The sequence below is a fragment of the Hippopotamus amphibius genome, chromosome 16 (genome assembly GCF_030028045.1).
Source record: "Hippopotamus amphibius kiboko isolate mHipAmp2 chromosome 16, mHipAmp2.hap2, whole genome shotgun sequence".
In the NCBI taxonomy this organism is placed as follows: domain Eukaryota; kingdom Metazoa; phylum Chordata; class Mammalia; order Artiodactyla; family Hippopotamidae; genus Hippopotamus; species Hippopotamus amphibius.
The window spans coordinates 52002665-52027096 of NC_080201.1; the positions used below are offsets into that span (position 1 = coordinate 52002665).

The 24432-nt window shown below is 45.7% G+C and overlaps 1 protein-coding gene across 3 annotated transcripts; it reads right to left on the bottom strand.

Annotated features, from left to right (window-relative positions):
• LOC130838731 (cytochrome P450 2F5) lies at window positions 1–10026 on the bottom strand. Of its 3 annotated transcripts, XM_057712216.1 has the most exons (10): window positions 9888–10026; window positions 8074–8265; window positions 7818–7980; window positions 6750–6899; window positions 4411–4571; window positions 3997–4173; window positions 3463–3604; window positions 2417–2604; window positions 1642–1783; window positions 1–484 (listed from the first exon to the last, which is right to left on the bottom strand). In XM_057712216.1, the coding sequence occupies exons 2-10, from the start codon at window positions 8242–8244 to the stop codon at window positions 303–305; spliced, it is 1476 nt and encodes a 491-aa protein (XP_057568199.1). In that variant the 5' UTR covers window positions 8245–8265; window positions 9888–10026; the 3' UTR covers window positions 1–302. The 3 variants fall into 3 exon arrangements, with proteins under 3 accessions (XP_057568199.1, XP_057568201.1, XP_057568200.1); XM_057712218.1 differs by lacking the exon at window positions 8074–8265; XM_057712217.1 differs by lacking the exon at window positions 1642–1783.
• Window positions 10027–24432: the final 14406 nt, after the last annotated feature.

Here is a 24432-nt window from a genome sequence, read left to right on the forward strand (position 1 = left end):
TCTGCTATAAAGATTTATTAGGGAATTGATACAGAAAGCCCCCCCCAAAGGGTGTGCACAATAGAATGAATTTTGTGGCTAAAACAAGGCATGAGCTTCCCCTTCCCCATGACTTTCTCTGCATCTGGGGGCACAGAACGTAAAGACAGGGGCGATGGGAGATGGGCATGTGGCAGGCACAAGGTGAAGGGAAGCTAGTGCCACAGCGAGAGGGATGGGGCGCAGAGGAACGAGAAGGCGGACAGACCAATCCCTCCAGACGGGCCTCATCGCTCACAGGCGAATCCGGAAAGAATGAGGCGTCAGCGCTTGCGCAGGCGCAGCTGGAAAGGCCGCGGCAAATTGCCGAGACCGGAGCTGAGCGGGGTCAGGTCGATGTCCTCGCGCGCCACCAGCGGCTGCAGCGAGAAGCTCTGCAGGATGGCGGTGAGGTAGAGGAAGAGCTCCATGCGCGCCAGCGACTCGCCCAGGCACACCCGGCGTCCTGCAGGGAGAAAGGGTGGGCAGGAGAGATGAGACAAGATGGAGTGAGGGGGCCCCCTCCACTTTCAGAGGAAAATATGAGAAAATGGCTGGGGACTCACAGACCTATTCGTCTAAAGGTCTGGGAAAGACAGTCTAAGTAAATCGTGGACCTGCTACAAGTGCAACCTTGCACTTGTTTGAATCCGGACTCTGCCACTACTAGTTTTTTGATCCCGGGCAAGCTACCGTTTCTGGGTAGGTATCTGAAATGGGGAGGATAATAGTGTGTCATTAGGTGGTTGTGAAAGGTAAATGCGGGTAAAGCAGTGAGAATATAGTGGTATGCCAGTTTTAGTATGTGCCCGCCCTGCTGTAAGCACTGGACTGCTATTAATTAATTTAATCCTCTTAATAACTCCAAGATGTGGGCCTTTTTAATGATCTTCATTTTATAGATGTAAAAACGGAGGCACAGGGACTTCCCTGGTGGTCCAGTAGCTAAGATTCCATGCTCCCAATGCAGGGGACCTGGATTCGATCCCTCATCGGGGAACAGGATCCCATATGCAGCAACTAAGAATCCACATGCCACAACTAAGACCTGGCCCAGCCAAATAAATGAATATTAAAAAAAAAAAAAAGCCGAGGCACAGAGAGGTGAAGGAACATATCCAAGGCCACACAACCAGAAGATGACAAAGCTGGGGTCTGGCAGCAAAGGCCAGCTCTTAGCCACCACTCTTAAAGTTCTCAGAGATAGCACCTGGCACGCAGTAGGCAATATGGTAAGTCACCAAGTATAAATTCACTCCACCCCTTTTTCTAATATTGAGTTAAACAGGAAAGATTTGTTTTTCAGCAGGGTAAAGACCAAAGCCAAGAAAAACTAGAACCACTTCAACTGCACCACCCAGTGGATAGACTGACAGTGACCACGTCCAAGTTAAATTATTATCCTGTCTCCCTCCACCAGGATTTCAGTTGTGTGAAATCCTATCTGATTCCTATCGGCTTGTAGGAGCAGAGTTGGGAAGGAGAAGGAATGGCTTTGCACATCCAAAGCTGAGGATGGGGTGGGATGAAGAAGTGAGAGGGTTTGGGGAATGGAATTAGACCTGGGGAATGTAGGTGGAATACTGGGCCAGAAAGACAGACTCTTGCTCCCACCACTCTCACCGGCTGAGAAAGGCATGAAGGCAGGGCTCTTCTTGAAGGACTGATTGGCATCCAGAAAATGCTCGGGGTTGAATTCCTGGGGCGTCAGAAATTGGCTGGGGTCGTAGTGGACTGTATTAAGGAGGGTGATGATATCTGTGTCCTATGTAGGTGAGGAAGCGGAATCAGTGGTGTTAGAAGGGCTGGGAGCTTCCCAGACTAGGATTTCCACTCTACAGAGCTGGGAGTCCTGGGGGCATGATAAGGGGTGGTGGAACATAGGACACCATCAGGGGTCCAGGAAATGTGTGTGGGTGTCTAGGGTTCCCAGTGATGGGTGCTGGAAGTGGTTTTGTTGGAATCTGAGGCAGGGATGTGGGATACCCCCCTTGTAGGAACATATTTGGGGTTCCTGGGGAGGGAGTGAGGTCTCTGAGAACAGAGTTTAGGTCCCCAGGATGAAGTCTGGGGTTAGGTCCCCAGGATGAAGTCTCAGACCTTGGGTATTTCAGAGAGGGGTCCTAGGAAACGGACCTGTCATAGGGAAGGGGTCTGGGGTTCAGGACAGGGTTTAGTCCACTATGGTGTGGGATGAAGTCTTGGGAAGGGGCTGTGGCTCTGGAATTAAGGGCCTCAGATGTCTGTTGCTAGGGCTTGGGATGCCAGTTGCTAAGGTCTCGGGCGCTGATTGCTAGGGCCTGGGATCTTCCTTGCTAGAGCCGTGGATTCCCGTTGCAAGAGCCTGGGCTGCCTCTTTCTAAGGTTTCAGGTGTCTTTTGCCCGGTGTCTAGCACACCTTGGGTATCAGAAAGCCTTGAAAGGTCGTGTCCTGAGTGACGCGGTGCGGCAAGTTCAATGGGATGACGTTTGCGAAGCGCTGCACCTCGTGGATCACCGCATCTGTGTAAGGCATGGCCGCTCGGTCGTCCAGCGTCGGAAGCCGCGCGCGTCCCACCACGCGGTCGATCTCTTCCTGTACGCGGGCTGGAGGTGGAGCGGGGAGCATTGTTGAGGGTATCAGCGGACTCGACTGTGCCGAGAAGAGGTGTGTGCGTGCGTGTGGAAGGGGACCACTCAATGGTTTCCAGTTGGGAGGGGTGCGGTGGGCGCTGCAGGGGTGCATGTGGAGGGGTGGAAGGTTAGCTGGAGCTTCGGAGGGAGGGGTTGGGTTCAGAGACGTAGGTGAGGACTTAAGTTCGTGTCAGGACTCCTAGGGGCGGGGTTGTGCGGAGCGGCTTCCGGGCTGCTGGGAATCTAAGTCCCTGATGGGATTGCCGGCGGGGCTTCGACGACCAGGGCCGCAGGTGGATGGATGGAGTGAGTGGGGTGTACTTGAGAGCCGAGAAATCGGGGGTGGAGCAGGCGGCAAAGACCCAGTTGGTCTCCACACAGAGTGCTGGAGGCCAAGGTTCCGCGAAAGACCCAGAGGCAGGGTTTGGGGAGGCGGGGTCGCAGGCTGTGCGGTACGGACGGTTCAGACCTTGTGGGAGGGGATGGGTTCCGAGGGAGTCCCAGAGGCTGAGGCTCTGGGGCCGGGCTCTGGGCTAGCTGTGCGAATTGTGTGGGCAGGGTCAGAATTTGGCCGCAAATCAAGATCATGCGGGTGGGGTCTGGGTCGCGGCAGACCCGGCAGGCTGTGCGGACAGCGGGAGCCACGCGCGTGGGGTCGGCCTCCGGTGCGTTTGCGGGTTTGGCTCTGGGACGCAGGCGCGAGCTGGCGGCTCTCACTCCGGGCACGCTGGACCGGAGCTCATTGTGGGCGGGGCTTAGAGGCGGGAGGGGCGGGTGTGTTCTACGGCACCGTGTGGGCGGGTCTCCTCCCGTGGCTCGAGGCCCTCGCACCTTGTACTTTTGGATACTTCAGGAGCGCGAGGAAGGCGTGGCGCAGCGTGGTACCCACGGTCTCGGTGCCGCCAAAGAGCAGATTATGTGTGGTCATCAGCAGAGTATCCATGTGGAAGTGGCTCAGCGGGTCCTGACTCTCCTGCGGGGAGTAAGGGGTGGGGAATGTCGGCCAAGGCCAGGAGATCCTGAGGGCTCGGAGACTGTGCGAACCGCTCCCCACAGACCTGCACAGCTGCTCCTGGGTGTCAGTTCGGTCCCTCCTCTGTTTAACTTTCTTTTCTTGGGGGAGATGGGGAGCGCGTAAGGGCAGGGTAGGGAAAATCTCAGCCGCGGGGCCCACAATCCTTAACGATTTCTGTTAACGAGCTGTTATTGGAGGAGGCCCCGAGTGGCCCCAGCAGAGCCAGGTGTTCCAGCTTCACTTCCCGGATGTGGGGCGATCAGACCGAAACGCGCTCAACTTGGGATCCTTGTTGGTTTGAGGTGGGATAGCAAGTCAGACCAGAGATGGGACTTCCGGGCAGGGCTCACCTGTGCCATCTTGGTAAGGAAGCAGTCAATGAAGTCCCTGGGAGAGTCTGGGTCAAGGGAGGCCTGGTGGTCACGGATGCTGCTGGCGATGAGGTCCTTCATGCGTCCGTAGTTCTCGAAAAGGCGTCGGTGCGGCCCGGGCACCCAGTCCAGGAGGCTCGGAAAGATATTGTACAACTGGGGATGGAGCAGAGTTGGAGGCATATGGAAGAGCAGGCTGGGTGTGTGCGTGTGCGTGAGCGTTTAGGATGGGGCGGGGCTATGTGTAGGTGGAGCCCCAGTGGAATGGGCTGTGTACTTCGGGGGCGGGGTCAGACTGGCAGGGCCAATCGCCTTTCCTGCCCACTGTTTCCCCTAGAGCCCTGCACAGGCTGGACCCCCAACCCTGCCGCCGGTGGAACTAGGCCTCCTGACCTCTCCCCAGGGGCTGCTCATGATTTGGAAGTTGTCATTGATGTGGTGGATAATGGTGAGCAGCCGCTCGTCGTCGTAGTCGAAGCGGCTGCCGAAGATCACAGAGCAGATAACGTTGGACACTGAGCGGCTCAGCACAAACGTGGGGTCGAAGGGCTCGCCTGAGGGTGAGGGGTGAATGGGTCAGGGGGCGTGGCTTGGGTGACACATGTGCAATACACCAGACCCCAGGCTGTAATAGCACTACCAGCACAGAACACACGCTCCTGGCCACCTAACATGCAGCATAACAACACCCCCAAAGTATCTGCAACACAACAGGCAGCACAGAACCCACATCATCCTGCAGCACATCCACAACAATACCAAACAGCGGTACAGGATGTTCTTGGCGACACAACACACAGCATACACGACATACACACGACATACAACACAATACGATATTACACACAGTGCCTGACAACACTGCAATCTCACTCAACAATGACACACAGCAATACAATAGCTAACACCCAATGATCTGACGACTCAACAGATCACAGAAAACAATACCAAAACAACGCATTCCCACACTAGCCATTACACAGTAGCAGGGCCCAGAAAACTGAATCTGGAATTAGATAGATATAGTTTGGATCTTGGCTTGACCTCTTAGTCTAAGTGTGGCCTAAGTGAACCAACTTCCTTTCTCTGAGCCTCAGTTTTCTCATCTGTAACATGGGCTTGATGATAGCCTTCTTCACATGGGGCTGTTATAAGGAGTCAGTGAGGGTGTGGCTGGGAAGTGCTTAGCTAAGGGCCTGACCCATCATGAGCCAAACCAGGGTGTGATAGGCTGAATAATGACCCCCCACCCCAAGGTGTCCATGTCCCAATTGCTAAGAACCTCTGCATATGTGATTAAGTTAAGGATCTGGGTTGGTTTTGTTTTGTTTTGTTTTGTTTTGCCCATCAGCTCGGCATGCAGGATCTTAGTTCCCTGACCAGGGATCACACTGCAGTGGGAGCACGGAGCCTTAACCACTGGGCCACCAGGGAAGTCCCAGTTAAGGCTCTTGGGATGGGAGATTATTCTGAATTATCTGGGTGGGCCTAATGTAATCACAAGAGTCCTTACAAGAAGGAGGCAGAAGGGGTCTGAGTAGAAAAGGTGATGTGATGATGGAAGGAGGGGGAGAAAGAGGGGGAGAGAGATTGGAAGATGCTATATTGCTGGCTTTGAAGATGCAGGAAGGGACCACGAGCTGAGGACAGCCTCTAGAGGCTAGAAAAGGTGAGGATTGTCCCCTAGAGCCTGCAGAAGGAACTAGCCCTGCTGATCCAGTTTAGACTTTGGACCTCCGGAACTGTATGAAAATAAATTTGTGTTGTTTTAAGTCACTAAATTTGTGGCAGTTTGTTGCAGCAGCAACAGAAAAAGAATACAGGCAGTTATTATGCTTTTACTTACATCACATCATTTAATCCCTGTGGTATCACCACGTTTTTTTCCCTCACAGCCAGCAAGATTTGGAGATCAAGGTAGAGGGATGTTTACCTTTCTCTGCCTCAATTTTTTCTCCTGTAAAATGGGGCTTATAGTACTTACTTCTTAGCTTTGGGTGATTTTTCAAGGAGGTAATATAAAGTTCTTGGAACAGTGCTGGCATATGGTAGGCACCATCTATTTGTGTTGGTTATTAGCTTTTTTCATGATTGACAACTTTGATCTGGGTTTATATCCCAGCTCTGCCGCTTCCTTCATCACCTGTAGTAAGTTCTAGGTTTCCTGGGAGGGTGCGGCTTGTTAACACATGCAAAGAATTTACCACAGTGCCTGGAATCCAGTAAGTGCTCAATAAACGGGCATTAATGTTTTGCGTGAGAACTTTGGTGTCTAAGACATCGGTTTAAATCTTGGCTCTTCTACTTACTAGCTTTATTACTTCAAGCTCATTGCTTAATCTCTCTGTGCCTTGGTTTTCTCATCTGCAAAATGGATTGTTCCGAGGCTTAAGGGGCTTATACATGAAAATGTGCTTAGTACAGGTCCCCTGCACCTGGTGAGTTCTCAAGAGCAGCACCATCGTATCACCCACCACAACTGCACAAGCAGTGCTCAAAATCCCACACAGAGACAGCACAACAGAGGGACCATGACATATCCTGCCACCCTACCTCAGGGAAACACAACGCTACAAACTGATCCACCTCCAGGGGGCGCTCTCTTATCATGGGCTAAATGAGAAGCCTCCAGGAGTTTTGAGTTCATCCCCACGCTGTGGTATCGCGTAGCCCTGACTGCTGAGTAAGACGGAGGTGAAAGAGGAGTATGGGCTGCACACAGGGACCCTGACCTTCAGTTTTCCGAAGCTCCTCCAGCAGGAAGTTGCCTTCTTCCAGGATCCGCTCCTCAATGCTCCTCTTCCCCATCCCGAAGTTCCGCAGGATCTGGATAGAGAACCTCCTCAGGACCTTCCACTTGTCCCCATTGGAGAAGGCAATGCCTGGGGAGAAGAGGAGGAGCTCAGCCAATGACTTTTCCCCGAGACCACTGCCATCCGAGTTCCCTTTCCCAATGTTAGATAAGAGAGGGAGACTGTGAGTTTGGAATCTTCCCCCAGCCCTTCCAGTAAGCCCTTCCTGACCGTCTGGGCTGGGTCAGGTACCTCCTCTGAGCTCCCATAGGGCTTTTCTCACCACGGTCCCTGATTACCCTGCCTCTGTTTTCACCATCATAAACCTGATCACTCTGGGCTGTCACTGTCTGGCGATGGGCTCTCCCTTTTCCTAAACTGCGAAGGCAGGGTGGGGGCCTGTCTTGGTCATCACTGTGTCCCTAGCATTGTCCAGTGCAGGGTTTATCACACAAGAGGGGCTGGTGATTGCTTATTGGTTAATGAGTGCACAAATAAGGGGAAAAAAGCAAGAAAAATGAACCCTGAGACACTGGGAACTCATCCAGCAGTGAGACAGACCCTGTTCTCTTCTCTCCCTGGACTCGGGGTCTTTGTGCAGGCTGGTTCTTCTTCCAGAACTCTGTCTGCTCCTGAGCAGTCACCTTTATCTTTCAGATCATAGCTTGGAGGTCCCTTCCTCCAGGAAGCCTTTGCTGACCCTTCCTCCCTGGCTGGCTCGGCTGCTTCCTCTGGGCTCCCCCGGATCCCTGGGCTTCCCTCATCCCAACCTTGACCACGCTGAGTAGTCACAGTCTGGTGATGGGCCTGTGTCTCCCACTGGACCGGGAGCTAAAGGTGGGACAGACTTCACCTTAGACTAGCACTACCTATCTCCATCCCATCTGGTGTCATTGGTGAGATCAGAGGCCTTGAGTGTCACCCAAACTGGGAGAACGTTCTTCTACCCTTATCCCCTCCCTCAGTGTGGAGTGGGTTGGGGGTAGAGGAGATGGGGAGCAGGCTTACCATTGCCCTTAGTGAAGTTGAAAAAGACAGGGTAGTTGCCGCGGCCACTAAACACCTCCCCCTGGTCCACAAGAGCCTCCTTCACGGCTTGGTACCCGCTGAGGACCACCACCCGCCTGGGCCCCAGGTACACTGTGTACACTGAGCCGAACTCCTTGCTCAGCTGAGGGTAGGAAGACAGAGGTCACAGAGCAGTCTGGGGCCATGGGACTCCTCCCCCTCCCCCCTCCCCCTCACCCAAGCCTAGGCCTTTGACCTTGGTGAGGGAGGTCAGCATGTCTTGGGAGCGAAGCTGTAGCAAGTTTCCCAGGAGTGGGAGGGGTCTGGGGCCTGGGGGCAGCCGGCCCTTGCCCCTTGAGCCGATGGTCAGGAACAGACAGACAAGAGCCAGGAGCAGCAGCAAGATGGCTGTGCTTGTGCTGTCCATGGTGAAGGCAGCTGTGGTTACCTGGGTGGGGCGGGGGGCAGGCAGAGTGGGAGAAGGCAGCGCTAGGGAGCCAGTGGGATCCCTTCACTGCTCATCTCCTTCTGGAACTTGCCTTCCCCAGACCCTGGAAATAGGGACAGATGGAGAGAAGAAAGGAAGCAGAAAGAGGCAGAGAGAGGGAAAGGCCAGGGGAAGGGGGAGAGAAGGAAGGGGACGGGGAGGGAGGGAGAGAGAGAAAAAGGACATGAGATAGTCAAAATACAGAGAGACAGAAATAGAGACAGAGGGACAGAGAGAGAGACAGAGAGACAGAAATAGAGACAGAGGGACAGAGAGAGAGACAGAGAGACAACGACTAAGAGAGACAGAGAGGTACACTAGGAGATAATGAGGAGACAGAAAAACAGAGTGAGATATCCAAGTATCTATGGATGTCAGCCTATCATCTATCTATCTATCTATCTATCTATCTATCTATCTATCTATCTATCTATCTATCTATCTAATCATTTATCATCTGTCATCTTTCACGAGACTGACTCTCACACAGATGTAGTAATAATGAGAGAGAGAGGGACTTCCCAGGTGGTGCAGTGGTTAGGAATCCACCTGACAATGGTGGGGACACAGGTTCCATCCCTGGTCTGAGAGGATCCCACATGAAGTGGAGCAACTAAGCCTGTGCTCCACAACTACTGAGCCTGTGCTCTAGAGTCTGTGAGCCACAACTACTAAGCCCACATGCTGCAACTACTGAAGCCCACTCACCTAGAGCCCATGCTCCGCAGCAAGAGAAGCCACCACAATGAGAAGACTGTGCACTGCAACAAAGAGTAGTCCCTGCTCACCGCAACTAGAGAAAGCCTTTGCACAGCAATGAAGACCCAATGCAGCCAAAAATAAATAAAATAAAATAAAAAAAAAGAAGAAAGAGAAAGAGATAGAGACACACAGGGACAGAGACAGACCAATCGAGACACAAAAACATCCAGACAGAGAAAATCACATAAAGAGAGGCTGACAGAGCGAGACTAGAGAAAGAAGGATATAGAACTAGAGAACACAGAGCTAGAGAAACAGAAGAGAGAGATGGAAAGATAGAGATATATACTTACATAGAGATGGGCACTGAAAGACAGACAGGAAGAGGGTGAGAGACAGACGGAGAGAGGAAGAAGCAGAGCCAAACCCAGAGGCTGATGGACAGGAGAGTGACAGAGACAGAAAAGAGAGATACACAGAGATTGAGAGACATGGAGGGAGAGAGACAGACAGACAGACACGGAACATTAGACAAAGACACGCAGAGACAGAGACCAAGACAGACTTAGACAGAGGGAGGGCAGGAGCAGAAGCAGACAGAAAGGCATCCTGAACCCAGGGGTCGTATTCCAGAGATGCCACCAGCAGGATAAAGCGTCAGCACAGAGTGCCCAGCGTCCAGCCCTGGCTCAGAGCTCTGCAAGACTTTGATAAGTAAAAGAACAGAGTTCCAGAGAAAGCCCCCGAGAGATAGACCCGGAGACCCTGAGAGCCCTCAGAGGAGATGACAAGGGGGACCCCAGCCAGTATCGGAGACAGGGAGATGGAACCAGTGACCTCCTCTCTTGAGAGCCACCCCTCCTCTGTGAACCGCCCTTTACCAGCTGAGCTGCTGGGACAGCTGAGATGTGTTCTGCAGGGACTGGTTGGACTGGCAGTGGCGACTCCAGATGTGTGCCCAGGAGCTCTGAATGTGTCTGGGTGGCAGGGGCAGCTCTTAAATCACCTCTGTCCCCTCCTCCTTGCCCCTGTTTTTCCTAGTTCTCCCAGTGACTTTTAATCCCTCCCATCTTCCTGCCTTGCTTGCCTGGGGCCAGGGCTCACAGCCAGCTGCAATGATGCTTTGAGTGGGTGCCTTGGGAAACCCACCTCTTCCTGCTTGTAGGCTCACCTTGGCTCTTCTCACTGTGGCCAGAGGATTGGGGTGAAGTCTCCATTTTTTGCCATTTGGGCCTCTGGATCTGGTTATGGGTCTGGTTTAGGGTTGTGGGGCTCTGGCAAAATGAAGGGGCAGGGTCTCTGTCCTGGGCAGATGTTTTCTTGTTCTCTGGGGGCCCATTTTCATAATTCTTCTTACCCTTCTCTGCCTCTTGCAGTTTGTCTCTGAAATTCTGTATGTGTCTCTCTTTGCTTTTGCCTCTGAATCTTTTTGTCTCTTTTCATGTCTCTGTCTCTTTTGGTCTCTGTCCTTCTAGGTCTCTGGGTCTCTGTCTTTCACCCTCTATTCTGTCTCTAATTCTCTTCGTGCCCTTTCTCTTTCTCTCTGCTTCTTTCTCACTGTAATCTTTCTCAGTCACCATCTCCTCCTGACTGTCTGGGTGTCTCTCTGTCTCTTTCTCTTTCTGTCTCTCACACCTTCAAGAGTTGGACTGCAGTGGACAGGACTGAAGCCAGGCTGAGGTTGAAGGAGGATTTGGAAGAGGGGCAGGAAAGGCAAAAGCCTCAGGAGAAAGGACCTCAGATGTGAATTGTACCCCCGCTACAGCCCACCTCCACCTCCACCGCCCTCCTAAGCCGCCATCAGCCCTGTCAGCGCTTGGCTTCTGCCCCAGAAACCGGTTATAGTTACTCAACTCCTAGCTAAGTCAGAAGGGCAGATTGCAAAGACCTGGAGCTGGTCTAGGACTCTGGTTCCTGGATGTTAGGACTGGGGAGAGAGTTCCAAAGGTCAAGTATCTGGGAGGCCAGGTGCAGGTGTGAGTACCCCCCAGGTCCGTTGCTGGACACCATGGTGTTTGTTGTTCCCATGGGGGCAGGGGAGGAAGTTCTTAGAGGTTCTGGGGAACCTGACACCCCAGGTCCCAGGCAAAGGCTGTTATATAAGTCCCAGAAAGGCAGGTTAGGGCAGGTCCTGAAAGAGGGGTAAGGGCTTGATTATGGGATTGTGTATCTTTAGTTTCCCTTGGCATCTATCCCTACTTCTGGGGGAGAGGAGCAGTACTGGATCTACCTGAACCCCATAAGTGATGTTTCCCTGATCCTAGAACTTAGTTGAGGGGCCTGATGGGACTGCTTTACTGGGCAACTGGGGATTCCTGAGAAGGGAAGTTTTAAGGTGCTTTGAGTTCTTCTTGTGGTGTGACTTGCTCTCCTGCTGCAGAGGGAACACGGGGGGAGGGAGGGATGTATCGTGAGTTTCCTCAACCTCGGCCCTCTTGACATTGGGGCTGGATAAGTTTTTTGGGGGGGGCTGTCCCGTGAATGGTAGGACATTTAGCAGTATCTCTGGTCTCTACCCCTTAGATATCAGTAGCAGCCCCAGCTGTAAAAATCAAAAGTGACCCGAGACCTTATTTCATGTCCACCTGGGGGCAAAGTCCAACCCAGCTGGGAAGCGCCGGTGTAATGGGAGAAATCGAAACACACCAAGGACAGCTGAACCTTCATCTCCAGCTGGCCTCTCCTTGACCCCCAGCTCTTACACTTTTTCCTGCCGCCTCAAACCTGCAAACCTTTCCTCCCACCGCACCCTGCTGATGATCCCATTTCTTATCCCATCGAGAAAACAGCAATTGGGAGAGAACGAGCTCTTCCTCCACCACCATGCCTGCCTGCCTCCCAGAATCTGAGCCACACACGTAGGCTGCTTCTTTCCTGACAGAGGAAGGGCAACTTTTCCTGTAGGTGACAGGGTGATCCCATTCCTGTCACCACCTGGATGGCTTTCCTTCTTTTGATTGCATCATATGTTGCGTGGATGTGTGTAGATGGTTTTTTTCCTAGTTTACAATTTTTTGAGGTAAAATTTACACGTGATGAAGTATACAAATCTGTTTGGGATTGGCAGATACAAACTGCTACATATAAAATAGATAAGCAGCAAGGTCCTTACTGTACAGCATGGGGAACTATATTCAATATCTTGTAATAACCTATAATGGAAAAGAATGTGAGAAGAATATATGCATATATATAAATACATAAATCTGAATCACTTTGCTATACACCAGAAACTAAAACATTGCAACTTCAATTAAAAAAGTATATACATAGAATAGATAACTAATAAGGACCTACTGTATAGCATAGAGAATGCTACTCAATACTCTTTAATGGCCTATGTGGGAAAAAGAATCTAAAAAAGATTGGATATGTGTGTATGTATAACTGGTTAACTTTGCTGTACACCTGAAATTAACACAACATTTTAAATCAACTATACTCCAATAAAAATTAATAAAAAAGTGTATACAAATCTTGCATGAACATTTGCTGAGTTTTGACCACACACACCAGTATAATCCAAATCCCTATGAAGATATAGAATATGTACAGTTTTTCTTAATATGGGACCACTAATTTCAAGAATGTTCTATTTACAAAATTAATTATTTGCGCCCCAAACTGATTGTCAATGTGAATTTAACTCATATCATCTGTAAAAAGTCAATTTATAAAAAAGGAAATATTTTAAAATGGTAGCTAGTACAATTTGATTCTGAAAGATTCTGTTTGGGAAAAAGTAGGATCTTATGTGCTAGATTATTTTATGTTATCTAATTACATTCTTTTGCTTTCACCTTCAGTGTGACATATGGATAGGGCATGGGTTTTGCAGTCAGTAGATTCGGATTCAAATCCTGATTCTGTCGTGTAAAAGCTACGTGACATTGGATGAGTTACGGAATGTCTCTGTACCTCAGTTTCTTTATGAGTGAAATGGAGGTAATACTTTGGGCCATAATTAAGTGTCTGGCCCAGAACTCAAAAATTTGTTAAACAAAGGAATGAATAATGTCAGGAATGTTTCCTGCACATTATGTGGCCAACGTTTAATGACAAATCTTCTACTCACCTATGTATGCCTGGCAATTTTTGATTTGATGACAGTCATTATAAATTCGATGACAGTCATTATAAATTGGGTGTTGGATATTTTTGTGTTCCTGTAAATATTCTTGTTTTATTCTGTGATGAAGTTGTTACTTAGAAATCTTTTGTGAACTTAAAAAAAATATAATTCCAAACTTAATGAAAAGGTGCAACAATACAAAGGACTTTTATGTACCTTTTCCTCTGATTCACCAATTGTTAACATTTTACCAGGCTTTATCAAAGTTTCTCTTTTTCTCTATTTCTCTGTGAATTATTTGAGAATAAATTGTAGACTGGATGCCCTTTTACCTCTAAATTGTTCAGTGTGTATTTCCTAAGAACAAGGACATTTCTGTACAATGATAGTAATATTATCAAATTAGGAAAATTTAGTATTGATACAGTGTCATTATTTAATTTTCTGGTAATATTTGGATTTTGCTAGATGTCCAAATAATGTTTGTTATAGCAATTTTCTTTTGGTTTGGAAGACCAGATGACAGTTTCCTTGAATCCAGGACTGTTCCTCAACATTTATTTTTTTACATTTAATTTTTCTTTTCTTTGGCTGTGCTGCTGGCCCTTGGCAGTGAAAGTGCAGAGTCCTCACCACTAGACCATCAGGAGATTCCCCTTCAACCTTTTTCTTTCTTTCAAGCCATTGACAAATTTGATGAATACAAGCCACTCATTTTGTATGCTGTCCTTTAATTTGGATCTATCTGATGTTTTTTCATGATTAAATTCAGATTGTGAATTTTTGACAGGAAAATCACGTGTTGTTGCATTCCTCTTAGTGTATCATGTCAGGAGGCACCAGATGTCACTTTGATCAATTATTGGTGATATTAACTTTGAACATATGGTTAAGAGTAGGGGAGGGTCTTCAGAATTCTTCATTGTGAAGTTATTTGTTTCCCTTTGTAATGAACACAGTTCCCTTCTACTTAATTCACTTTCTTCTCTTGGATTCATACATAACTAGGCCCCCAGTTCTCCTCCCACCTCAGTGATGCTCCTTATCTGTGTCCTCCTCATCTCCCTGACCTCCAAATGTTGGAGCTCAGTCCTTGAACCTATTCCTTCTCCGTAGTATTCGTTCCCTAGTTGATCTCTTCCAGCCCTACGACTTTATTTTTTTAATTAAATTTAATTAAATTTATTTTTTCCTACTTTTAAGAACTTATATTGAGATATAATTGACATACAATAAACTGCATATATTTAAAGTGTACAATTTGATATTTTTTCCTTATTCCTAATGTATACATCAGCCCTACAACTTTAAATACTGCCTATATACTGATGACTCCCAAATTTATAGCTCTACTCCAAGCTCTCCCCTGAGTTCTGGACTGCATTCAAACGTAACAAATCCAAAACAGAGCTCCTGATATTACACCCCACAACTGCTCTTCCCCTAGCCTCCTCCTCAATCAACGGAACCCACAAAGTTTTCCATGATCTAGATTCTCTCACATTCTTAGATCCCACCTCTGCCATTTCTCTCCTTCCTTGCTCTGCTTCTTCCACATTCACTTCTTGCTGTTTCTCAATGTCAGGCTTATCTCACCTCAGGGCCTTTGCACTTACTGTCTCCACCTTCTCTTCCCCACCCTCTCTACTGACATGGCTTGCTTCCTGTCTTAATCTGTTTGGGTTGCCATAACAAAAACACCACTGATAGCTGATGGCTTATAAACAGCAGAAATATATCACTTACAGTTCTGGAGGCTGGAAGTCTGAGAGCAGGGTGCTGGCATGGTCAGGTGACAGCCCTTGTCCGAGTCTCAGACTTCCTGTGTCCTCATGTGGTGGAAAGGGCTATGGAGCTCTGTGTTATCTCTTTTGTAAGTGCACTAATTCCACTCATGAGGGGTCCACCCTCATGACCGAATTACCTTCCAAAGATCCCACCTTCCAATAGCATCACTTTTGGCACCTAGAATTCAACATATGAATTTGGAGGCGGGGGGACACATTCAGGTAATAGCACTCCCTCAGATTTGTCAGGCTTCAGTTCAAATATCACCTTTCCAGAAAGTCATTTCCTGACAAATATGTCTAAATTACCAGTCTCTTACCCCATCCTCTTACTCAGCTTAATTTTTTCTTTATAGTAATTATTACTACCTGAAATTTTATTTGTTTATGTTTTTATAGTCTGTTTCCCCCCACTGGCATATCAGCTCCGTGAGAATGGAGGGTTTTGTTGGTTTTGTTCACAGCTGTATCCCCAGTGACTGGAAGAGTGCCTGGCATCAAGTAGCATATCAGTAAATACTTGTGGAATAATTGGCTGAATGAGTGAATTGAATGGGGTCAGAGGCTGGTCTGCTTAAGATTCTTAAGTCTCAAGACTGGAATTTTAAGGAATTTCAAATTTGCTTGACCAAATTAAAAAGAAAATAAACTGTTTCCATTTACATGATATTCAAGAACAGACCATGTGAATCTAAGGTGATAAAAATCACAATAGTCATTACTTTGAGGGGTGGTTGAATGGGAAGGAGCATAAGGAAACTTCCTGGGGTTGAAAATGTTTGATCTGGGTGATTTTTATAGGGGTGTATATAGATGTAAAAATTCACCAAGCTTCACACTTAAAGGTACACTTTATTGCATGTGTAGTATACTTCAATTTAAAGAGCTTAAAATCCATCTTTTGGTCACTGTCTTGCTGCAGTGAGACCCAACGAAAAGCAATGGAAGAGGGGGCCATTAGAAAAGTATACAATATCCCCCCCAAAAGCAAACACTAAAGGATTGGTGTTTGTGACAGATTTTAGAGGATTTCAAAAGTTGTTATTGCCTGGCTTATAGTTTCTTTTGCTGCAGAAGGATCCCAGGGCAAGATTATGGCAAAAGTGAAGATATTGAAAAATCTTGTACACATATTGACATGCTGAAAGGTGTGTGTGTGGGGGGGCTTCTAAGAGGTTTCAGAAGTCCCTCTTGCATTCTGCCTGTAAGCCATTCCACAGTGAAGGATACTCAGGGGAAGGTTATAAATAAACAGGAGAGTAAAGGATGGCCAATATATATGACACAGAAGAGTCATGACTTAGGGTAATTAGAAAGGAATGATGTTAAAGAGTTTTGGAAATCTTTTTTATTGCCTGATTAAAAGCTTTCATGCGGTAGAAGGATACAAAGGAAAATCATAAATGGCAGGTCTTTGAAGAGCCTTGAAAAAATTATAAGTATTGAAACACTTTCAAGAGCACAGAAAATTTGCAAACAGTACAACTTTATTTACCCTCCACTTGATTTCCCCTAATGAGAACATCTTGCATAACCACAGCACAATGATTAAAACTAAGAAACTTGTCGGTACAGCACTATTTTTTTTAACTTTGTATTTTATATTGGTGTATAGGTGATTAACAATGTTTTGTTAGTTTCAGGTGTACAGCAAAGTGGTTTAGTTATATGTATGGTACAACACTATTAACTAACAAACAGACTTGATTCAGATTTCACCAGCTCTTCCACTAATGTTCTTTTTCTATTCCAGGATGCCATCCAGTATCTTACACTGCATTTAGTTTTTGTGTCTTCTAAGTCTCCTCCCAGTTGTGACAATTTCTCAGCCTTTCATGACCTTGACACTTTAAAAAAAGTACTTGTCAATTATTTGTAGAATGTGCCTCAATCTGGGTTTTTCTGATATTTCTTAAAATTATATTGAGATTATGCCTTTTCTGGCAAGAATAGTACAGAAATGATGTGCCTTTCTCAGTGGATCCTATCAGGAATACATGATGCTACCCTCTGATATGTCTTATTACTTATAATGTCAACTTTGATCACTTGGTTAAGGCTTCTTTACTGTAAAGTTACTATATTTCTCTTTGTAATTAATAAATATGTCAAGGAATATATGTAAGGCTATGCAAAATTCTATTTATCTTCAAATTTTGCCCACAAATGTTAGCATCCATCAGTGGATCTCACCTACAATTATTACTGTGGTGTTTGTTCTAATGGTGATTTTCTATTCCCCTTATTCCTTCTACATTTATTAACTGGAATTCTTCTGTAAGGTAGAACTGTCTCTTCTTCCCTGTTTATTTAGCCAATTGTTTATTTATATCACTATGGTCTCATGGATATTTATTCTATTCCATGGATTATAATCCAATATTTTATTTATTTTGTTGCTCAAACTGTTTCGGCTTTGATCATTGGGAGCTCCTTCAGGTGGGTTCCTGTTTCTTTTTGACATGCTCCATCTTTTTTTGAGCACCGCTTTACTTTCTGACATCATAAATGTTCTTATATTTTCCCTTCCCCAGCCCTGGAATCAACCACTTCTCTAAGGAGTCCTGGTTCCTTTTATTGGAAGATGGTATTTAGAAACCAAGATCTGGGTACTAGCTGTGGTTATTGCTAGTGGGATATCCTTGCTTATTGGTCCTCTCAGTGGACAGAGCTTGGAGATTTCTCTCTCTCTAAAAAACAATTCATATTGATATCTTTGATTTCAATCTAACACACAGGGCCCATTCCAGCTTTCTCTATTTGAAAATTCCTTAATAGCAAGAATTTGGCACGCGTTCTCTCTTTTTTACAATATATTTACTTATTTGTACAACCATCATACGTACATAAAATAGTCTCACTATTGCTAACCCATACCCAGTGAGAAATAAATTTAGACTGAGAGAACTTTATACAGAGAATTGGAGTGTAGTTGATTTACAATGTGTTAGTTTTTGCTGTACAGCAAAGTGAATCAGTTACACATATACATATATCCACTCTTTTTTAGATTCTATTCCCATATAAGTCATTACAGAGTATCGAGTAGACTTCCATGTGCTATACAGTAGGTTCTTATTAGTTATCTATTTTGTATATAGTAGTGTGTATATGTCAATCCCAATCTCCCAATTCATCCCTTCGCCCTTCCCCCCTTGGTAACCATAAGTTTGTTTTCTACATCTGTTCATTGCAGCACTATTTAGCTATTTAGAATAGCCAGAACATGGAAGCAACCTAAATGTCCATGGATAAAGAAGCTGTGATACATATATATACAATGGAATATTACTCAGCCATAAAAAAGAATGAAATAATACCATTTGCAGCAACATGGATGGCCCTAGAGATGATCATACTAAGTGAAGTAAGCCAGACAGAGAAAGACAAATACCATATGATATCACTTATATGTGGAATCTAAAAAAAATGATGCAAATGAACTTATTTACAAAAAAGAAATAGACTCACAGACATGGAAAACAAACTTATGGTTACCAAAGGGGAAAGTGGCAGGGGGGAGGAATTAAGAGTTTGGGATTAACATATTCACACAAACTATGTATAAAATAGATAAACAACAAGGTCCTGCTGTATAGCAAAATACTGAACTATATTCAATATTCTGTAATAACTTATAATGGAAAAGAATCTGAAAAAGTGTATATATATATGGCTGAATCACTTTGCTGTACACCTGAAACTGACAAAACATTGTAAATCATTGTAAGTCAACTATACTTCAATTAAAGAAAAGAAATTGGGAGGATTTGGTGATGGAACAAGAACTTGGTGGACTCAAAGTCCTCTTCTAATACCATGTGAAGCACATTAAAAAAATCTGCAGGGGACTTCCCTGGTGGTCCAGTGGCTAAGACTGCATGCTCCCAAAGCAGGGTTCCCCAGGTTTGATCCCTGGTCAGGGAACTAGATCCCACATGCCGCAACTAAGGGTTCGCATGCTGCAACTAAAAGATCCTGCACACAGCGACGAAGATCCTGCATGCCACAACTAAGATCCAGTGCAGCCAAAAATAAATAAATAAATAAATAAATAAATAAATAAATAAATAAATAAATAAATGTTTATAATAATCTGCAAGCTGGGTTTAGCTCCACAGACTGTCTTCTGTCTTCTCCTGACTCATCTGCTTGGCTCACTTCCTCACTTCATTCAGATCTCTGCTCAAATTCTCCTCCTTGGGACTTCCCTGGTGGTCCAGTGGTAGAGAATCCGCCTTCCAGTGCAAGGGACGTGGGTTCAGTCCCTGGTCAGGGAACTAAGATCCCACATTCCATGGAGCAACTAAGCCTGCATATCACAACTACTGAGCTCATGCGCCTCAATTAGAGAGCTTGCATGCCACAAACTACAGAGCCCATGCGCCCTGGAGCCCAGGTGCCACAACTAGAGAAGAGAAAATGCGCATGCCACAGCTAGAGGGAGGCCCGCACACCGCAGGGAAAGATCCTGTGTGCCGCAACTAAAACCCAGCACAGCCAAAAAAAAAAAAAAAAGAAGTTTCCTCCTCACAGAAGCCTTCTCTGACTACTCTATCAGAAAAAGCCACCTCCATTCCTCTGCAGCTGTTACCTGCTGCGTTATCCTGAGGCACTCACCATTCCCTGACATTAGCATAGACATGTGTTTATCTATTTACAGCCTCTCTGCCCTCCTAGAAAGTAAACCCAAGAGAACAGGACTCCTTGTGTCTGACTGCTACTGTGTCCTCATTGCTTGACTCACAGGTGCTTGAGAAATGTTTAGTGAGTTAGTATACATTATGGAGGTGTGGACTCTGGAATCAGGCAGACCAGGCATGAGTCCCAGCTCTGCCTCATCATTTCTGGGTGTCCTGGATAAGGGACCACTCCTTTCTGAGAGCCTCAATGACCTTGTTTGACAAATGGGCATGTTGATGTCTGCACCAAAGGGTTGTAGAGGGAACTCAATGAACTCAAGCTTGTCACAGGCGTACTGGAGCACCTGACAGTGTAAACAGCTGATACTTGAGAACAGTTCTTAGTTCTTCCTGGGCCTCCCAAAGCCCAGGTAAAGGTACCCTGATATTCTCTCCCTGGGTGAGGCACGGATGAAAAGGGAGGGAGAATACCAAACAAGAGGCTGAGGTGGTTTGTCGCAGTGTCAGTTTACAGCCCTAAGATTGAGTTGTGCCTCAGTCCTGATCCTTTCCTCTATGTCAGTGGCTGGTGAGGGTAGGGGAAGGGGTGGGGAGAAATGAGAGCTCCAGTCTTACTAAGCACAGCCCAGCTCTGACACCCCCTTGCCATCCCAGGGAAGCTTTAGCAGGAGTTTGAATCAGTGCATTCTAGAACTTGAGAATCCCAAACCCACTCCACGAATATTAATACCTGGATTCTTGCAGAAGAGAGAGAGAATAAATTGCCCCCATGTCCATCAAATCCTCTCCTGAGTCTACTTTCTATCCATCTGCCTGTTGGAATGCACAGCACCTCTGTGAAGAAAAGAGCACTCACCTCCCCCCAGAGTCTTCTCCATTACAACCTTGGGGACTCAGAGACACTCCTCCTCATTGTCCCTTCAGCCTCCCTTTGGCATGTAAAGCGTCAAGGGCAGTGGGAATGTGGCTTCCTTATTCAGTCATAGACTTGGAGAGTTGGCCTGAGGTTGAAAGCAGAGATGGGGAAGCTGATGAAATGAAGACAGACTAAAGGAACTGGGGATTTGAGTGGAGCAGGACAGGAACTCCCCCCTCCTTCTGTGGGCACATCAGTGTGGGTGGGACCTATCCATTAAGCAGTTCCACTACATATAGCAATGGTGGCTGGAGTGGAGAAGAATATGCAAAGGAGAAACTGAGAGGAGGGCACGCTTGGAAAGAAAGGTACAGGCAGAATCAAACAACCACAGATGTTCCCTCTCAGTGCAACAGATGACAGTCAAGGGAGTATTATTGAAAGGCTGCAAGGAAAGGCTGCTTGTATAGGAGAAAGTACTGAGAGAGGTACAAGGGCAGGAGCTTCAGAGAGGAAGGGGGAAGAAAGGGAAGAGGGGCAAAAATCAGAAAAACACAGAAGACATCAGGAAGGGAGTTAGCACACAAGAGGGCAGTCAAAGGCACACTCCTGGAGGTGGAAGTCCTCAGAGGTGAGAGTGAAAGACAGATAGAGAAGGGGGCCTGGTGAAGCAGCCCAAATCACTTGCTGGTAACCTCTTACATCCCTAGGGGGATTTAAATGTAGGGGAGAATGGACCCAGAGACAGTCATACAGAGTGAAGTAGGTCAGAAAGAGAAAAACAAATACCATATATTAATGCATATATGTGGAATCCAGGAAAATGGTATAGATGATCCTATTTGCAGAGCAGAGATAGAGACACAGACACAGAGAGCAAATGTATGGGATATCAAGGGGAAAAGGGGGTATGTGGGATGAATTGGGAGGTTGGGATTGACATGTATATACTACTGATACTATGTATAAAAGAGATGTTGCCGTGAAATCCGTCTAGGGAGTGGATTCGTGATCTCTGAAGGAAAAGAATTTCTCCTCGGGATCAATAGTAAGCCGTCGCTCAGGTTGAAGTCACAGAATAAGTTTATTAAGAGGAGAGTACAACGGCTTCCGGCACAGACACCAGAAGGGGGTGGAGAGAGACCCAAGAAGAGGTCTTACATGAATAGGTTTCCTAGCATCAACCTTTGCCTAAAGTTTACCTTTTCCTTAGGAATTTAAAATCATTGATAATTATCAGAACAAAGACTTTCGTTACTCAGTGATCCATTTCAGTTAACATTGTCCCAGTACCTTTGTTGCAATCACGGGACAGAGTCTTTAGGGTTTAGAAAGATTAGTCACAGTTGACCACGTTTTTCCAGTTCTACCACCCTTCCCTTGGCCGAGTCATCCCTCACCCAGAACTCTCAGAGATAACTAATGAGAACCTAGTGTATAACACAAGGAACTCTTCTTAGTGCTCTTTGGTGACTAAATGGGAAGGAAATCCAAAAAAGAGGGGATATATGTATAGGTATAGCTGATTCACTTTGCGGTACAGTAGAAACTAACACAACATTGCAAAGCAACTATACTCTACTAAAAATAAATTAAAAATAAACAAAATAAAATAAAATAAAATAAAATAAAATAAAATAAAATAAAATAAAATAAAATAAAATAAATGTAGGGGGAAGGATTTGGGTATTCAAGGGCTTTGAATGCCAGGCTGAAGAGCCCAGACTTTGTTTCCTGGGTCCCTAAACAAGGATGCTGAGGGGTCTCACTGTACATAATAATGCTTGGTTGACTTGTAAAGGCAAGCTTAGGAATCTCCTGACTGAGAACGGAGGCAGAGGGGACCCTCACAATGTCCACACTCAGAGGATGAAGGAGATGAGTTTATTGGGGAATTAGTGAGTGGTGCAATAGGGGAAGGACAACAACTCGCTCTGACCCATCTCCACAATCATGGACCCCATCACATTCCACCCGAATCACTGCATCACTGCATACCTCCTCTTCTGCCTCTAGTCCCAAGCTCCTAGGTAGGACCAGAGGAATCTTTCTCAATATGACCATGTCATTCATTAATCGAGAAATATTGATCAAAGACCAGCTAACCACAGTTGACTCTTGAACAACACAGGTTTGAACTGTTTTGGGTCCACTTGACTTGGATTTTTTTCAGGAAATACAGACTGTAGTACTACATGATCGGGGTTGGTTGAAACTGCAAATTTGGAACTGAGGATAAGGATGGGCGGCTGTAAAGTTATAGGTGGATTTTCCATTGCCAGGAGGCATCTCCTCCAAATCCTGCATTGTTCAAGGGTCAACTGTATATACTGCAAAGAATAATGCAGGAAAAAAGTGCCCTGTTCTCACGGAGTTGACACTCTAGTCGGGCTGTCTCCTGTGTACAGCTGTTAGAATTTTTCTAGGGTCGATTGTTAGAAGTGAAATTGCTGGGTTGCAGTGTATGTGCAACTTGAACTCCACTAGTCATTGCCAAACTGCTCTGCAAAGTTAGCTTAACTAATTTATACTCCTACCCACAGTATATAAACATTCCTGTGTTGTCCTTCAATACTTGTTCCTATCAATGCTAAAATTTTGCTAATTTGATGAGTGTGAAATGATATCTCATTTAATTTACTTTTTTCCAAATGACTATTGGATTGAGCATTTCATATATGTATTGGTCATTCCATTTCCTCCTCTGTGAACTACCTTTTAATACCTTGTGTTTTTCTTTTTTTAAAATATTTATTTATTATTTTATTTATTTATTTATTTTTGGCTGCATTGGGTCTTCGTTGTTGCATGTGGGCTTTCTCTAGTTGTGGTGAGCAGGGGCTACTCTTCGTTGCAGTGTGTGGGCTTCTCAGTGTGGTGGCTTCTCTTGTTGTGGAGCATGGGCTCTAGGTGCGTGGGCTTCAGTAGTTGTGATGCACAGGCTTAGTTGCTCCGCGGTATATAGGATCTTCCTGGACCAGAGCTTGAACCCAAGTCCCCTGCATTGGCAGGCAGATTCTTAACCACCAGGGAAGTGCCTACCTTGTGGTTTTCTTCTTGTTGGTTTATAGGAGCTTAGTGTGATCACTAATCCTTTGTTGGAAGGGCCTGTCCCTTTTGAGGAGCTTGTCTGACTGGGTCAGATCCTCTCAGGATAATCTCATTTATGATTAATTCAAACATCAACAGATTTGGGACTCTAATTACATCTGCAAAATCTCCTTTGTCATGGAATGTAACATAGTCAGGGGAGTGATACACCATCCTATTTACACATCCTACCCACACTTAAGGGAAGGGGATTATAGGAAGCTATGGGTCCTGGGGGATCATTTTTAGAACTTCACTTATCACAAATATTGTAAGAAGTTAAACAACTTTTTTTCTTCTTAAAGGAGTAGTTTTTGGTCTCATGGATTCTGCTTTTTTTTTTCTTCTCTCACTAGATTATAGGTTACCAGTTTATTATGAAGAATATTAAAGGATATGAATCAACAGGCAGATGAAGGCATATACAGAGTGAGCTCCTGAGTAAAGGAGACACTGTCTTTGTGGAGTTTGGGACCTGGCACGTGGAAGCATTCTTGTTCCCTAACTTGGATGCTCTCTACTGTTTTGTGTGTGTGTGTGTGTGTGTGTGTGTGTGTTGTTGTTGTTGTTTTGTGCTTCACTCATTTCTGCTATTAAGTTTATTATTTCTTTTCTTTGATCTTTTAAAAAGTCTTGCTCTGTTATTATTTAAAATGTTTCTCCTGTATTGGATGCTGAACTCATTAATTTTCAGTTTTCTTATTTTCATATAAGACTTCTCTCTAAATTCTGTATCCTTTAAGTATTGAGATGTAATGATTTCATCATTCACCTCTAAATATTTTCAGTATCCAATATGATTTCTACTTGGTCCATCCATTGTATAGAAGTATGCTTTAAAATTTCTGAGTATTTTGGTGTGTGTTTTTCTCTTTTTGTTATTGATTTCTATTTTTTTTTAACTTGTGGACAGATTGTATTGTCTATACTATCATTCCTTTAGCATTTATTAAGGTTTGTATCTTGGCCTGATATGTG